General features: G+C 38.9%; 1 protein-coding gene across 5 annotated transcripts in view; it reads right to left on the bottom strand.

Annotated features, from left to right (window-relative positions):
* The window catches only part of CNKSR2 (connector enhancer of kinase suppressor of Ras 2), a 294,707-nt gene extending 277,165 nt beyond the window's left edge, over positions 1–17,542 (bottom strand). For 2 of the 5 annotated variants that reach the window (XM_023199069.1, XM_023199073.1), the window contains exon 1: positions 17,449–17,542. In XM_023199069.1, the coding sequence (XP_023054837.1) occupies positions 17,449–17,512 (64 nt within the window). In that variant the 5' untranslated portion in view covers positions 17,513–17,542. The remainder of the gene's footprint in view (positions 1–17,448) is intronic. The other 3 variants (XM_023199072.1, XM_023199071.1, XM_023199070.1) reach the window with 2 other exon arrangements.
* Positions 17,543–18,885: the final 1,343 nt, after the last annotated feature.

Genomic DNA, 18,885 nt, shown 5'->3' on the forward strand with positions numbered 1-18,885 from the left:
ATGTAATTTCTTGGAGATGTGACCAAAGGAGGTCTTCAGTTACAACCCCTTATAACTCAAACTCATCTACTAAATGCACTACATGGACTCATTATAAGATGAAAATAAGGTACCACATTTAATGGCAAGAAGAAAAACATGGACTTCCTTGCAGAAAAACAATCAGAAAAGGTCTTTGAGTTATATTCAAATTCAGTAAAACTGCTTGGTATGGTTTGGATTTCTGTCCCCACCCAAATCTCATATTGAACTGTAATCCCCAGTGTTGGAGGAGGGGCCTGGTGGGAGGTGACTGCATCATGGAGGCAGATTTCCCCCTTGCTGTTCTTGTGATAGTGAGTGAGTGCTCACAAGACCTGATTGTTTGAAAGTATGTAGCACCTTCCCCTTTGCTCTTTTCCTCCTTCTCCAGCCATGTAAGGCATGCCTCCTTCTCCTTTGCCTTCTGCCATGATTGAAAGTTTCCCAAGGCCTCCCTAGCAATGCTTCCTGTACAGCCTGTGGAACTGTGAGCCAATTAAACCTCTTTTCCTATGTATTACCCAGTCTCAGGTAGTTCTTTATAGCAATGAGAGCACAGACTAACACAAAAAAAATTGGTACATAGGAGTAGGGTATTGTCATATAGATACCTAAAAATGTGGATGCAGTTTTGGAACTTGGTAATGGGTGGAGGTTGGAACAGTCTGGAGGGCTCAGAACAAGACAGGAAGATGAGGGAAAGTTTGGAACTTCTTAGAGACTTGTTGAATGACTGTAACCAAAATTCTGATAGTGATATGGACAGTCAAGTCCAGGCTGAGGTAACCTCATATGGAAATGAGGAAATTATTGGGAGCTGCAGTAAAGGTCACTCTTGTTATGCTTTACCAAGGTAATTGGTAGCACTGTGACCCTGCTCAAGGGATCTGTGGAACTTTGAAATTCAGAGTGATGATCTAGGGTATCTGGCAGAAGAAATTTCTAAGCAGCAAAGCATTCAAGAAGTGGCCTGGTAGCTTCTAACAGTGTATGGTCATATGCATGAGCAAAGAGATGGTATAAAACCGGAACTTATATTTAAAAGGGAAGCAGAGCATAAAAGTTCAGAAACGGCGCAGTCTGACAATCTGGTACAAAAGAAAAACCCATTTTCTGGGGAGGAATTCAAGATAGCTATAGATATTTGCATAAGTAAAGAGGAGCTGAAAGTTAATAGCCAAGACAATGAGGAAAAGGCCTCGAAGGCATTTCAGAAACCTTCATAGCAGCCCCTCCTGTCACAGGCCCAGAGGCCTAGAAGGGAAGAATGGTTTTGTAGGCTGGGCCCAGAGCCTGGCGGCCCTGTACAACCTCAGGACACTGCTCCCTGCGTCCCCAGCCACTCCAGCTCCAGCTGTGGCTAAAAGGACCCCAGATACATCTCAGGCTGCTGCTCGAGGTGCAAGCTGCAAACCTTGGCAGCTTCCACATGTTGTTAAGCCTGTGGGTGCAGAGAGGGTAAGAGTTGAGGCTTGGGAGCCTCTGCCTAGATTTCAGAGGATGTATGGAAATGTCTAGATGTCCAGGCACAAGTCTACTGCAGGGGAGGAGACCTCATGGATGACCTCTACTAGGGCAATGTGGAGGGGAAATGTGGGGCCCACACAAAGAGTCCCCACTAGGGCAATACCTAGTGGAGCTGTGAGAAGAGGACCACCATCTTCCAGACCGCAGAATGGTAGGTCTACCAACAGCTTGCACCATGCATCTGGAAAAGACATAGGCACTCAGTGCCAGTCTGGGAAAGCAGCTAAGGGGGTTGTACCTTTCATAGACACAGGGCCAGAACTTCCCATGGCCTTGGGAACCCACCCCTTGCATCAGTGTGGCCTGGATGTGAGACATGGAGTCAAGGGAGGTAATTTTGGAGCTTTAAGATTTAATGACTGCCCTGCTGGGTTTCAGACTTGCACGGTCCTGTAGCCCCTTTCTTTTGGCTGATTTCTCCCTTTTGGAATGCATGTGTTGACCCAATGCCTATAACCCCATTGTATCTTGGAGGTACCTAACTTGGTTTTGATTTTACAGTGTCATAGATGGAAGAAACTTGCCTTGTCTCAGATGAGACTTTGGACTGTAGACTTTTAAGTTAATGCTGAAATAAGTTAAGACTTGGGAGACTGTTGAGAAGGGATGATTATATTTTGCAATGTGAGAAGGACATGAGATTTGGGAGAGGCCGGGGCAGAATGATACGGTTTGGATTTGTGGCCCCACCTAAAACTCATGTCGAATTGTAATCACCAATGTTGGAGGAGGGCCCTGGTGGGAGGTGATTGGTTCATGAGGGTGGATTTCCCCCTTGTTGTTCTCGTGATAGTGAGTGCTCATGAGACCTGGTTGTTTTAAAATGTGTGGCACCTTTCCCTTTGCTCTCTTCCTCCTTCTCTAGCCATGTAAGATGTGCCTGCTTCCCCTTCACCTTCCGGCATGATTGAAAGTTTTCTGAGGCTTCCCCAGCCATGTTTCCTGTACAGCCTGTGGAACCGTGAGCCAATTAAATCTCTTTTCATTATAAAGTACCCAGTCTCAGGTAGGTTTGTATGCCAGTAATGCAAGAACAGACTAATATACTGCCCTAGGTAAGTAAACATCTGCCCTAAGTAAATGTGTGTGCATATTTATACACACATTTATATATACAGCTGATTATCAATTATAAACCACAAGATTTATTTACTTAAAAATTATCATGCCTTGCTTAACATTCCCACACAAATTGCCTGCAGGAAACAGAAACTACAATTAGAGGAAACACTGGGAATCAAGCTTTGCTAACAATGTTTAGAATAGCACACACTTCTGTCTGAGAATTTAACTGCAAATTGTTTAGTATTAAGGTAAACTGAGATGATAGAGCTAACTTTTGGTGGTCTCCATCCTATCCATGTACATTTAGTTTCCTTTTCTTAAACATATTTCCTGATTAGCAAAAGGTAAAAAATGTTAATCAAATAAAACAGTAAATTTAGTAGAATGAAAACAAAGTATAACATTCATTCAATAAAATTATTTTTCAAATCACAACAATATGTATCCATAAAATTTAAAAAATGTTCACACGTGGAAAAGTACAAGGTTTACAAAAAAGAGAAGTGGTAAGGCCAGGGTTCGTGATGTCAGGCCAGGGCCAATATTGTTTCCTGGGAGCATTTTGAGAATTATGAGTAGCACTGGATTATCACAATGATTAGGTTACTGAATGACTGCTAGATCCATGGATGGAATAATCCCACATAGTGAAGAACTACTCTATATCTCAAGTGCCCTTTTTTATTTGAAAGACTTTATTATTAATACTTCTAGAGAGGCAAAACAAAATTATACATATATGACACATAGCTTATCTTTTGGTATTACCAAATTTGAAAAATACTGTAATTTTTTAATTGAACAACTTTTTAAAAATTTCAGAAGTTTTACAGCTACAGAAAAGTTGCAAAAAATAATATAAAGAGTTCCTGTATACTCTTCACCTATATTCTTATTATTAACATCTCACATTACTATGGTACATTCACTACAACTAAGGAACCAACCTTGTTATATTGCTAATAAGCTAAACTCCACACTTCATTTGTATTTCATTAGTTTTTTCCTAGTGTACTTTTTCATTCCAAGGTCCTATCTAGAATGCCATAACATAACTAATTATCATGTCTCCTTAGCCTTTTCTGGTTTTTGAGTTTCTCACATTTTCCTTGTTATTGGTGACCTTGACAGTTTTGTGGAGTATTGGTTGGGCATTCTGAAAAAGTCCTTAAATGTGGGCTTTTCTAATGTTTTTCTCATGGTTAGAATGGGGTTATGGGTTTGTGGGGAGTAAGGAAAGACCACAGAGATAAAGAACCATTCTCACAATATCATATCAATCACATTACAACACATCACATCATATCACAGGTACATGCTATCAACATGACTTATCACTGACGATGTTAACCTTGATCACTTGGCCAAGGTAGCAACTGCCAGGGTTCTCCACTATAAAGTTATATGTTTCCCCTTTTTCACACTCTACTCTCTGGAAACAAGTCACTAAGTGCAACCCACAATCAAGGAGTGGGGATTTAAGTACCACCTCTTTGTGGTGGGAGTTAGGGAGTATGTATACAAATGATCTGTAATTCTCTACATGAAAGATTTGTCTCTTCTCCTCCATTTCTTTACTTATCCAGACATTTATTTATATCAGAACGGACCCATGAATATATTTATTTTATATGTTGGGTTATAACCCAATACTATAATACTTTATTGTTCAAATTGTTCCAGCTTTAGCTTTTGGAAACTCTTTCGGATTGGCTTTTGAGTATTTTACATGCCCTCATCATTGGGTTTTTTGAACACTTCTTTACTTTATGGCACTACAGGATGCTCCAGGCTCTTCTCACATATTCCCTACCCTAGCCCTAGAATATAATATTCTCCAAAAAGCTGTTTCCTTCACTCATAACTTTCAAATGGTCAACAGGAATTACTAGAATAGCTTATCAAATGAGTCTGGTCCGTTAACACTTCTCCTACTATTTGTTTTTACTTCACTGTCTATTCATTCACCTGTACTTCCATTTTCTTCTATACATTCCATGGAACAACTTCTGATCTTAATGCTTCTTTTAAATCCAGATATGTTCATTAAAAGTAGGAAAAAATATCAATTATTTTCCTCTTGTATAGTCATACTGGGTATGTACATATAGAAACCCATATTATTTTATTATGTATTTTTCTTATTATTACAATAAGGACATTTTAGTGAGTTTTTAAAAATTATGTGAGTAGGTAAGTTATATTATCTGTGCATTTTATTTCAGGAGATATTACATAACATCTGTTACGTAAAACATCCAAAAAGATTGACATAGGAAAAAAGAATAAGATAGAATCCAATGTGTGCACCTGATTTGGATTCTGACTGAAGAAAAAGAAAATGCAGTGCTTGACATTCATGAAGCTAGAAATTTACACAGATATTGATATTAAGGAATGAATGGACAGTGGTGTGATAATAGTGTTATAGTGTTACGGTTCCTCAGCTATTCTTCTGCTGTATTTCTTTTCTTTTCTTTATTTTTTATTTTTTATTTTTTGAGACAAGGTCTCACTCCATCACCCAGGCTGGAGTATAGTGGCACAATCACAGCCCACTGCAGCCTTGACCTTCCTGGTTCTGGTGATCCTCCCACCTCTGCCACCTGAGTAGCTGGGACTACAGGCATGCCCCACCATGCCTGGCTAATTTTTCTATTTTCTGTAGAGACAAGAGTTTCATCATGCTGCCCAGGCTGATCTCGACCTCCTGAGCTCAAGTGATTTGCCCATCTCAACCTCCCAAAGTGCTAGAATCACAGGCATGAGACACCGTACCCAGCCCACTGCTTTATTTATTTTCTATGTGCATGCATTATTTTCCAGTATGTATATGTTTAAGAACAAATAGCTTCATTTGAAAATCTAAAACATAAGAAACCACTGCCTTTAAACATTAAATCAGATACATCTTAAAATTAATGTAGATGGAGATTCACAGTATTACCATATTTAAAACAGATTGTTTTTTAAAACAAGATGTCAACAATTATTTCAAAGAAAGTGATGAAATTCTCAAAAACATCCCCAAATAAAATTAATTCTAATTTATATGAATTTTAAAGGATAATGAGCAATTTAGGAAAAAAGGTGCTTTATATAGTCAGAGAGACAAGACTAAGGTAACTTCAAAGTAGCTGGTAATTTACCACAGTTCACAATTTTTTTTAAGGTTCTATTGTCCTGGGTATTGTAATAGCTTTTATAAAAAGTGAGAAACTTCAAACCATTCTCTCCACAAGTAAAGAACAATTTAAGTTATTTTCACTTATTTTAACACTTCCAGTCTAAAGCAAACTCACCTTAACTCTTTCTATTAAAAGAAAGCAAGGAGAAACAGAAAATATCATCTTTGCATAACTTCGAACAAATCCTACTTTAAGTTCCCACATATATACTAGAATATATATTTTTAAAACATATGGAAAGTTATGTGTATCACTTTAAAATATAATGTAGATGGAATTGTGCCTTTCATTACCATTTTACAAGCACTCCATTGGTCAAATATCTAATTCAACTTGACCACTCCATATTTTGCATTTATTTCACAATAGTTTTTAACTAATTATGATTAAATTTCCTCTAGCATTTAAATTGCTTTCGTGATTCACTTAGCTTTCCTATCATATCACAATTTGGTCTATTATAAATGTTTCCAAACAAAACAATTTGAGGAGATGAACTGACATTTTGTAGGTACATAAGGGTTTCAGATCTACAGGAACACACCAAAAAATGTCTGCTGTTCAAAGAAACACTAATGAAATGCAGGTAGCAAGGCTAACTACTTCTGAGTAAATCTGAACAAATTATCATTATTTTTGGTAAAATGTGACATACTTATGTCACTTATGTGACATACATAAGTATTTGTTCTCAATCCTTTGAGAACAAAACATCTCAGCACTGGGTTCTTGGCAGTAGTGCTCAGAGTAGGCTTTTTTTAAAATTTTGCCTACGTCCAGGCTCAGCAGAGGGGAGCATCAAACTCTAAGGGTCACTTCAAAATAGAAAAGCTGTCATCAAGACTACAGTAATATGTGGCATCTTTGTCACTAATGAAAGCCCTATCCTGAGCAGTAGAAACAACTCATCGTGCATACACACGCACACACACACATCTCACTAGAAGCCCAAAGGACACAAAAACTATAGCCCACCTTACCAGATACTAGAATAGGTAGGTTTGATGGAGAGGACATAACATCTTTGAAAAGTATTTCCAGGATTCCTCTCATGTCACATCTACCTCTGCTAGAAAAGCAAGGTGGAAATATTAGGTATTTTTGAACCAATCAGAAATCAATACTTAAAAGAAACACCTGCTTAATAAATATACAGGTATATAGGACAAGTCATTCAACATTTCTAAGTAAAAATTTCTCTAGGCCAAAGTTCCTTCATCTGTAAAACAGGGATTAAGTCCAACCTTTCAGGGCTAAGATAGGCATTAAATGTAATGTAGGGAAAGCACCTAGCACAGGACATAGTATGTAGGAAGCACATACATAGTATAATAAATATAATCTATTATTAGTTCTGCCTCTGAATATTGCCAACAGAATATAATCTCTTCCTTTAAAAAAGTTGACATTTATATTTGCTCACTATATACAAGGCATCATTTTAAGTATACCACAACAGAAAAATGTGGTAAAATGTAGAAACACCTTTTAGATTGATAATTGTAGGTAATACCAGCATCCCCATTTTATAAAAAGGGGAAAACTTGGGAAAATTACTTAAACTCTCCCTAAGATCACACAAGCTAAGAAGTGATAAAGTCAGGATACAAACCCAGGTATCTTGATTCCAAAGTGCTCTTACCTGTACTTTATTACATACTATGCCAATTTTTAAAGGGTAGAAAATTCAGAAAAATTTTCAAAAGGTCAATTCTGAAAATCATTGTGTACATATCTGAACTGTGTCCTTTACCCACTAAATTGTAAATCCAATCCAGTAGGGGAAAAGTTGACGTCAAACCTAATTTCACTGAACAGCTGTACAATCTCTGTTGAGCTGCTTAACTTCTCTGTATTTTACCTATAAAAAGGTGTTAATAACTCTCCCTTATTTCACTTTTAAAGATTACTCGTAATAATATAATGTGAAGTACATGACCTTTCTAATTTGGGTGAATGAGAAGAACCAAGCTATATTAAATAACGTTTGCAAAATACTCCAAAAAACAAAAACTGATAATTCTAAGTATACAGAAATTCTAAGTAAAAATACAACTCCTTTCTAACTAGCATATTTTCAGTATGTAAGTGGCTCCTGGCAAAGTATAGTACAAAAACATTGTATTCTCCCAGGTCAAACAATTTCTTTCCAATCTTGTTTGCATTATTAGATTGATCAGCAAACCTTTCCTTCACATATTAACAGAATCTTCAATAGGAGCACAGTGAAATTATCACAAATCCCAAATAAACAGAATCCGAATTAACAGGTTTTTACCATAAGTAAACTCAAAGCATTATGTCTAGGGCCACTGGAAAGAAAAATCATCTAACCCAAATATTTCACAGAACTAACGACTTTGTGTGTATCAATTCAACATCAAACTGAAAGTCTCTGGTCTGACTGCTAGAAGGCAACAGAGCAGGCTTCTGGATAAAGAAGCTTTGTTCCTTTGATTTAATGTAACATTGGTGCCAACAGAGACTGCCATAAAGCTCATCCTGACACCAATATAATGGGAACTGGGGAAAGAACACCTAGCCCTGCCATATCATGCTAGCTCTATACCACATCAAACTTGGTTTCTATGTAGGTTCCAGCAGGCCAGGAGGAAAACTAGCAACTGGACTACTATATGTCTGTTTTGAGCATCATGAGCAAAATCTCTACACTTTCTCTGTTATATGTATTTAATATCCCAAGGCCTGTTTTGAAAACCAAAATATAAATGATTTTCACAACATTAAAATATCAATTTTCTGAAAAAATACACAAATAAACTCCTATATACATATAAAAAACACACCAAAATTAAAACAAAAATTCAGCTAGTATTAACATTAATCATTCAGCAGTATTATTTAATGCCAGAATTTTAAAGGTTTTTACTAATAAATTACATTGTTAAGTACAACTAACAACTTACTAGAAAATAGATTCTTTTATCATCTTTGGTAAATACATTGATAAAAGGAAAATCCAGGATCTAAGCCAAGCTTCCATTGATTTGTTCTAGTTATTACTTAAGAAAACATGTTGCAAGCCTGTTTTAAAAATAGCAGATGTATCTGAAACAAAATAAAAAGTTCAAACAAACACCAAAAGAAAAAAAAAAGATATTGGGCAAAATCTTAAAAGGCAACTAATTTAATGAGGTTTCTTCTTATCTACCACTGTATCTAAAGACTATCCAACCTAATTTCTAAGAACATTAATGTCAAGTAAACATGTAACAGTCATGCATGCTACACTTGATATTAGTTATGTAACAATATTTTTATCATGGCAAACCATCCTATATTGGTGTCAGTGCAACTTTTGGTTTATTAAATAAATATTGGTTTTTCAAACAATTTTATGTTGTGGTAAAATAGTCAACAGATGAACAAAGAAAGTTAAAACAGTTATTACTGCACTTTAGCAAAATTTAAAATTCAGTGCATTTATGCAAATAGCAACAAACTCTTTTTTCCTGAAATTGCAAGAGTAAGATAATGAAAACTTCCATTAGAATTAATGATTGTAATTTAAATTAAAATCAAACCATAAATTAAATACACCTTTCAAGTTTAAAAATTCTATCTTGTAGAATAGTTGTTTGTAAGTCAAATCAGGGCACAATTGCAATCCATTGTTTTGCAGTACTAGCTAGGGCATTTAAGGTGTTTTATAAAGAGTTAACAAACTGGCATGCCTATTAAGATCTTTACAATTTCACTTATTCTGATTTGTATTTTAATGATTCTAAATTAGGAGGAGGCAGGCTTTATTAGAAAAATTTCGGTAATTTGCCTACTAGTGATTACCTAGCAGCATGTAATTCATAGAAAATCCACTTGAGGCACCTGTATTTAGCAAACTATGTTTTGCAATAATTCTGTACATATGTTCTTAAAAAGTGCCCTTCAAAAGTTAGTAACGATAAACTTACATCTAGTTTTTAAAGTTTTCTTTTTTTCAAAATCAGAGGGAAGGATGAAAAATTACACAAGAAAATGTTGATTTAAGATGCACCTTTAAATACCTTAATTGTATTCCTATTAATAAAAATGCAAATTGAACACTAAATATAATAAATAAGATAATGGTTTCATTAAGCTCAAGGGTTGTTTTTCCATTTTATCGTCCCAATTAACAAATAAAGGATATCTTAACAGAATAATGCATTTTAATTTTTTATATGAGCTTTTTGTTTTTATTTTTATAAGAGGACAAAACTAAGACATCTGATCAATTTCACACTATCATGCATTCTAAAATATATAGAGGTCTTTTAAAAATACCCAAATGAAGAAACAATTAGAAAATTTGAATGAAGGGAAATAAATGCTTAGGAGGAGTGTGTTTTAATGTTTTAATAAGTATTTGCTTATCAGTTGTCTTATTAAGTGACATTAGTAAATAATATTTATACTATCTATAATACTTATGGCATAAATACAAGTGTTATTAATTTACTGAAATTATTAATATTTTATAACAAAATGAGTTTAAACCATGATTCGTATCTTTGAATTGACTAGAGCACTACAACTATGAGAAATGGATAAAGCAACCCTACTTCTACTGTATTCTGGCACACAATACATAGGTTGGCACTGAAGTATCCATTAGAGCATTATAAGGGACTTTACGTGCATTGTCATTTAGGAAAGCAGATTTGCTGACAGACCAGTAATCTGTGAATACATTAATTTATTCCTTCCCTCAACAAATATTTTCTAAGTGCCTATTTTATACCAGATACTTTTTTACATACTGGTACAAGAAATAGACGGGGTCCTTGCACTCATCTAGTGGGGGAGCTGGAGATCAAATAACCATCCAAATTAATATAAAAATAAAACTGGTGAATAGGACACAGGAGATATACATGGTACTAGGACAGCATATAACTGAGGATTTGATGTGATTTAACAAATCTGGAAAGGCTTTCCTAAGGTGGATGTGAAAAAGCATAAGACCTGAAGGGTGAGTAGGACTTAACTAGGTGAAGAGAATGAGGGAACATATTAAGTGCAAATGTCCAGTGGTAGGCAAACAGGAAGGACGGTGAGGCAGCCTGTATACTTGGTGCTGTGCATGACACTTACCTCATAGGCAATAACCAAACCTTCAAGGGTCTTATAGGCCATGTTAAGGACTTTGACCTTTATCCTAAAAACAATGAGAAGTAATTAAACTGTTTTAAACTGATAAGGGTAAGAAGTGAGAGAATGAGATCAGATGAGATTCATATTCAAGGAATTCATCCCGACTGGAGATGTATGGATCAAACAAATAAACAAAATTAAGATGCTACAATTATCATAACCTCGACTGAAAATGGTCATATTTTGTGCCTTGTAGTAAAAGGAAAAAAAGGGAAACAGAGTCCATTAATTTTACCTTTTTTAAACTCAACCACCACTTCTCCAACTTTTCCACTGATGCATCTGTAATTGCTCAAAAGAGTGTATTCAACCCCGGGAGGTCTGGAGAATAGAGCTTTAAAAAGCTAGCTGCAAGCCTAAAATTCCTGCTAAGTCTCTGGTCTCATCTTTGAAATACTGCCAATTTTGATTTCTACATCATGAATATAATATCCATGTTTGTTTTAATATAAAAAAGCTTAGCAAAAAAAAAAAAAAAACAAAAAACAAAAAACACCTCTTTGGCTTCTTTTGATCATTTGGCTTCCACAACCACAAAAATATAACATTTTGTGGAACACAGGCCTATGCTATTCATGAAAACTGTGAATTCACTCCCTGAATGTAATTCAACACAATGATTCCACGTTGAAAACTATACTTGCTGCTTTTAATCAGACACTAAACAATAAAAAACCATAAACAATTAAAACTTTAAGACTCCATTTTTTTCAAATTACTTTATACTCCCTTCCCCTGCCCTTTTTAAAAACTAATACAGATGATCCATTCTTTTAGTACTATTTTTAGAAGCTAATAACTTTATTCTTCACAATAACCCTATGTGTGAGGTATTGCAGGGAAGACACATAGAAAGCTAAACATCATTAAGAACAAATTGAGGCCGGGTGCGGTGGCTCACGCCTGTAATCCCAACACTTTAGGCGGCCGAGGCAGGTGGATCACTTGAGGTCAGGAGTTCAAGACCAGCTTGGCCAACATGGTGAAACCCCATCTCCACTAAAAAATACAAAAATTGGCCAGAACAAATTGAGCCCTAATCTAGGGTTGCTCTGTTATAAATAAAAATGATAATTCATCATTGCTTTAGGAACAGTATTAATACTTAAAAGTCTATTTCCATTCTTCGTATAAGAACTTGGTTCAGTAAAATTAGAAATATCTAATAACATAATGTTAATGATTTAATTAATCTTCAAAATAATTTAACATTATTTTCAAATCATTCCTGAGAAACAGATTTGAAACAGCTGTACCAATTCAATACACATTCTTTGTGGGCTTATTTTTGGCAGCTAAAGTTTTATAATGTGGCATTTATTTAAACTCAGGACATGATGAGAGTTTTATGGTCTTTGTGAAATGCAGATTTGTTCTTGTACTTTTGTGCCACCTACTCACACTCCTCCCTCACTTTCCCTCTACTGCCCACCTCTCTCCTTCATCCAGACGAACCTATATACAACCCCCCTTTAGTTAATAACCCCATCTCAACTCTAGAGTTTCTTGCTGTGCCACTACATTTAGTATACATCCCTCTTAGATTATGCCTTAATTAAATAAGTAGCTTAAATAGTTGCTAGAACCCCACCCTCCTCACAGACCCCTTTCTGATTCAATAAAATTATCATCTTCTCTTTCCAATGGTGCTCATATACAGCTTTAAAAAAAATTACTACGTGTGCTAGTTGGTACCTTTCTTTGTCTTTGCCTAAGTTTGTCAACGTCACTACCATGTCTTACAGAGGCTAATTTCCCCAAAGCAGAGAATAATTTAAAACAACCCATTAAAGTACCTTCCATGCAGAAGCACTGAGAAAATAATACCTATGGAGCAAATATATCTACATAAATATACTCCTTGTTCCTAATCTGCACTAAATCATGAGTGTTACATTAAGGAGCAAATGTTAATAACACTATAAGAAAAATAACATGTCTTCTGAATGAAATTCTACGTATGGAAAAGATACATTCCTCTTTACATAAAATGACAAGAATTCCTGTTCCCCAAAAAAGCCAAATCCAAAGTAGATGATTGTTGGTGCCAATTTAGTCACCTTTTAATTGAAAAAAATACCCTAATTTTTCAAAAGGAAGTGATACAAACAATTTGATCACTTAAGCTTATTTGTAGTTCCTGCCAGAAAATTATTTCCAATCTCTCTCTCAAGACAGTTTAACTCAAAACTCTGACATTTTCTTTATTTAATAAAGACAAATTTCAACCTCAGCTCTGGGTCCTATGATGGGCAAAAAGAATTACTAAAGAGCATTGTACCTGTCAAAACATCTCTGCCTTATCAAATACATTCTCCTCTACAGCATTAAACTTTTATACTGACTAGACTTTATATAATCACTACATTTTCCTCTATTATAGGATTGTATACAAAACATTGGTTTTGCTTTTTATACCTAAAAGAATGTATTTTATTTTCTAGCCTCAAGATGGCTGAGTCATCAGGACAGAAATTAGAAGTCAGAGAATGCCTCTTGAAAAAATGATTTATAGTAAACAGGAAAGAGTAGAGCAGTTGATTGTGGAATGAGTTGAGAAAAGGCTATCTTAAAAATTTAATTATTTTAGAAATCATAATAATACAAAATTGGCTGGAGCTAAATCACAGAGATGTTTAAAGACCGGCAAAATGGGGCCTATTGGTTAACTCTGAAAAATCATAATCATTTTATCTGACCCAGAGAGATTAAAGATTACTGGAAGAATGTAATGTAGGGAGCTGAGTCCTAGAAAAATAACTGTCTTAGTCATGTGGATATTTTGAATGAGTCTCAGAGTTGGAAAAGATGTAAGAAAAAAATTGGAATGACTGGGTGTGACATGGACTAGGAAAATTAATAATAAAGTTAATAACGGGGCCCTAAAGCATTCAGGGTTTTTTGTTATATTTCAGTGGGCAAAAAAGTAGAGAAGGTCTGCAGACCCAAACAACTGCAGATTATTTCCAGGCCCTGCAAGTGAACAGATAGGAGCTGATAAATGACTTATTTTAGAATAACAGACGGAGGAAAAATTAGAACAATTACTGGCCTACTTTTCTGCCTATGGCTTTTTCCAATAACTCATTTGCCTCTATTTACCTTGAAAGGAGTTTATGTTTTAAAATATAAAACTACAAGAGGATTGGATGCAATTTCCAACTGAAGGTTAGTTTCAAATGCTAATTTATGAGTACTTGGTTTTCTCCAAAAATATTTTTATAAGATTAATTTTAAAAATTAATTTGAAGGTCTAGAAGATATCTCCAAATAGCCAGAAGTACTATCAGGATAATTTGGGATATAGCTACTTATTTCACTGACTCACAAGGAGTTCATGTATTTACTGGAAATAACATTGACACTGTGTTATGTCCAATTTTTATTGTCAGTAGAAAATTTGGTATTTGATTTTACAAATAATGAAGTCGGTGAGCAAAAGAATACAAGGATTTCCTTATATCTTTACTACTAACAATATATAAATTTTATATTTCCATCTCCCTCAAATATTTTAATAAAAATCAATCAAAATGAATCCATTTATACATTGCACCAAAATTGCAATGTATAAATTGTCCCTCATAAATAATCTTGAATATATGCCACTAAAGCTTAATAATCTTGTCAGCTTTTTTTCCCCGTTCATTTCCCTCTCTGGGACTGAGTTTCTATATCACTTCTACAAATTGTCTAGAATCATAAATATATGGCCATTCCTATTCTTATATACTTAATGATTCTTTTTCTGTTTAGTGAAGAGAAAATACCCTAGAAAGTACATAACGAATGTACCTTACTTAAACAGAGTTATAACTATTTATGATTGTGACCAGCAGAAAGCATATACTATATGCTTTCAATGTTAAGGATGATGAAACTGTCTCATTGGGAGCATCCTCTGAAGAACTCCCACAGTGTTGCAGTTGTTCAAAACTCTTGTTCATTCTTTGGTACTGCCTTTACAACACTACATATTATACAACACTAAATGAGGTTTAGCCTCTCAAAGCTACAGCCTAAATTAGCAGGTGACTTTTAAATATTACTACATTACTGCAGGATGAAAAATATTTTTAAAATGTCCTTTGTTAAAGTTTATTTGGGGAAAAGGGCAAAGAGAGAAAAATTAAGGCAACAGTGTAAGTTACAAGTTGAGGAAATGTTTGTTTCATCCAACTATTTTTTTAAATCTCATTTTCTGATAATATCTCAAATCAAATACATATGAATATTAAGGAAATTTCAGCAGGAAGTAGTTTGGGATTTGAAATATCATTCATTCTCTTCCAGTCATATGTGTATACGATACACAAACTCTATCTTGGCTACCCAACTGATCTTTTCAAATAGCTCTAAAATGCGTCACCAACAGGTATGAAACAAGATATTTGACTTACATATTAAAAAAAATTTCAAATCATAGCTAACAATGTTAACCTAACTTCAAAGAAGCCACATTTTAGGCTGGAAAGATTTTTAAAGGACTGGTGTACTGAACAACTAATAATGTGTGTCAGAATATTTGCATTATATATTCTACTTGCTTCAGTGGACCTAAACTATGGAGAGAGGGGAAACTGCAAGAATGTAACTGGGAGGGTGGGAGGTGGAGATTGAGTATGCAGAACTCACTACAGGCATCATGGGAATTTGCAAAAGGTAGTCTATGAAGGTAATCAGACTCCCATGGAGCCAAGATAGTTTGTCTTTTCATATTTCAGCAACAGACTCAAACTACAGTAACCTTTTAGAAAAATTCAAAGAAAGGGGTTTTAAGCATTGTTGCTACCTGCATATACTCTGGCTCTTTCTTCCATCACTGAGAAACAGAGAAGGTGGAGAGTGAGGAGAATTGGTAGGAATCTAAGATACTGGGATTTCAATAGCAAATATATAAAGAGAAAAAGCAGCAGCAAAGATGAGCCACTGCAGGACTTTGTCTTAGTCATCTTTATATCCCCCATGGCACCTTAGCACAATGCACTGCACACAGGGGGGCAGTCGATAAATAATGTATTAGGTTTAATTCAATTCACTCACATTTGTACTGTGCTTAGCAGTTACAAAACAGTTTCCACATATTAGAAAAGAAAAGCAAAGTAAATGACGAATAAAGGGGCAAGTAAGGGAATAAAATGAAAGCAAAATAAAGAAAAATCCACAAGAATAAGCAAGCGGCCAAAAAGGCTGGGGAAAAGAATGAGCAAAAAAATTCAGTTTCTCCCTGTCACTCTCAATCCCTTCCAATCACCTCACCTCTCATTCTAAATTATCTGGAGCTTAGAAAGTCTTGACTGTTAAGTAAGCCCAAGAAGGGGCTCCTTCCTCGTAGGAACGGGCATTTTCAGCGATAATAAGCCTTTGGTCCCTGACTGATCTACCTAGAGTTTGCTCAGGTATGACCTCCAGCAAAACGCTAACATTTCCCAAGTGTGGCCACGGATCCTTTATTCCATTCCATCCCATTCATCCCCTCTTCAATTCCCAAAATCTTAGGGAAGAGTTGGGCCTGGGGATCCAAGGGGTTGGTGGGTGGGGGAGTCCTCTACAAGCCCCTTAACTCAGACAACAGAGGGAGGTAGTGAGACAGGAAAGCCCAGGGATTAGAGAAAAAGCTCACGTTTGCGATTAGGAGGGTGATTGTCTATAACTGTGGTTATTATAAATCGCCAGGGGCAAAAAGGGGGGAACCTTCAAGATGGAAGAAATGTGAAGGTACCTGAATGCGCATTACCTTACACCTGGCGTTGAGCCCTTAATAAAAAGCCGTGAGGTCCAAAACCTCGACTGGCTTGAAAGGGAGAAAGCAGAGAAGGGAAAGGATGTGAGGGGATGCGCTGGAGGCAGCCCACAGATACCAGCAAGGATGCTGTCCCAGGGGAAGCATGATGTCCTCATCCCCAAAGCAGCACGTATCCCCGCCCTGGGCATCCTCAGCCAAACCTGGGTGTGGGGGGGATGCCAGGCTCCAAATGGGGGCGGCCGCGTCCTGACCCCATTATCCGGGCTAAAAGTTGCTTGGGAGAGTTGGCGCTGGGGAAGGCGGCTGGCAAGGGCGGCCGCAGAGGGGGCGTCAGCTTTCCCAGGAACAAAGGGGCCAGGGAAGGGCGACCAGGGGAGCAGGTCCTGGGGGAGTCCACCCTGAGCTGGGAGATAAGGGTCGCCACGTCCTCCCGGCCCGGGGGCAGTAAGGGGAGCGGGGAGTACGCAAGATGCGCCGGTATTCCGCCTCCCGACTTCCTGCCTCCAACCGGGTGGCGCCCGCTGCCCTCTAGCTCTCTGGCCGCTCCGCGCCCCTCTAGCTGGAGACAAAAGGAGACCGGCGACCCCAGGCCCCTGCCAGTCCTGGAGGACCCCTGCCCCGACGCGTACGACGATACGCCAGTGGAAGCCGCGGTGGCGGGCTCTGGCGCGGCGCGCGCCCCCTCCTAACCTTGCACTGGTGCCCCGCGCCCCAGTGCCGCCTCACCCTCCCCGCAGCGGGCATTACCTTTCATCCAGTCCACTACTTGACTCGGAGACCATTTGCTCACCGGCTCCATTATCAGAGCCATGGGTACGGGGTCGGTTCCGTGCAGAGCGCGGAGCTCAGACACAAAACGAACTCAGCAGTCCGAACCGCTCTCAGGTGGGGTCCCTTGCTGGCCGCAGCCTCCCTGGGCGGGCGGCGCGTTGAAAGCGGCTTTTGTGTGTCGGGTCTCGCGGCTGTAATGTCTCTTAGCCAACCGCTGGCAGGAACGGCGACGGGGAGGGAAACGTGCAGGAGTCGTGGCTCCGCGCCGGGTCTGCTCAGTTCCCGCTAAGGCGGCGGCGGCTGCTGCTGCTGCCTCCGCCGCTCCGCTCGGGTCTCCGTCCCTAGGGAGCTTCAGTTCCTGGCTTGAGCTGCTGAGGGGGTCGCGTCACCGAGGGAAGCAGCCTCTGCCGCACGCCCTCAGCCAACTTGCCCGCTGGCCTCACGCGCGGGAGTGAAGCCCCCAGCACGACTAGCTGCCCGGCGGAAATGACGAGGGGCCTCCTGCCACCCAAAATATCTCTCCGCAGCCCTCGGGTGCGGGGCGCGCGCGCCACGAGCCCCCCGCCCGCTCGCTGCCGCGCGGTCCCGCCCCCAGGGCCGACGGCAGGCGCGCGAGGCGCGTGCGCGTGCCAGCACGAGGCCGGAGCCCAGGGTCTGTCTGGCAGGCAGACAGGTGCCAGCAGCTCGCAGCCTGGCGTTCCCGCCTTGGGGCCGTCCGGGAACAGAGGCGCGCGAGGTGCGCGTGCGCGGCAGCGGAGGCGGTGGCGGCGCGAGGCAGAGCCAGAGCCCGGGGTCAGTCAATCAGGTGCGGGCGGCTGAAGCATGGCTTTGTGAGGCCTCTGAGGGGACCCGGCGGTGGCGGCCACGGCGAGACGGGCGGCCCACCAGTTGAACTCCGACAGCTGAGGCGGCTGAGGAGGTATCCGCGGCCCCACCACCGAGGGTAGGGGGACACCACTGAGTGCGGGGGTTACAGGGAGAGCCCGGCCTTTCCTGGCTCTCGCTTTCACCCTCGGCCTCCCCGCTGCTGAGTGGGCCTACTGCGGTGATTCCCGAGACCCGCGTACGCCTGCAGAGACGGAGGTGTGGACTGCCGTGGACGAGAACGAGGCTCCGCCTGCCAGAAGCGCAGCGATGATGAGGCAGGAGGGCTAGTGATGTCGGGTCTTCCCCGGGTGATGAGTGGGTCCTGGGAAGTCAGGCGTTGAGACTGCTACCTGCCAGCTGCTGGTTGTGGGATCCTGAGACAGGTTCTGCCCTAAGTACCATTTTAAAAGGCTCTTTTTCAGGTTTTCGGCCAACTCCTCTAAAGTACCTATTTTAGAGGATGTCATTTTGTGTTCGATATTCTTATATATTAATAAGAACCGAAGGGCAACAATGGGATTTAAAATGAGTGACAAATTGTAAACA

Source organism: Piliocolobus tephrosceles, chromosome Y (genome assembly GCF_002776525.5).
Source record: "Piliocolobus tephrosceles isolate RC106 chromosome Y, ASM277652v3, whole genome shotgun sequence".
Lineage (NCBI taxonomy): Eukaryota > Metazoa > Chordata > Mammalia > Primates > Cercopithecidae > Piliocolobus > Piliocolobus tephrosceles.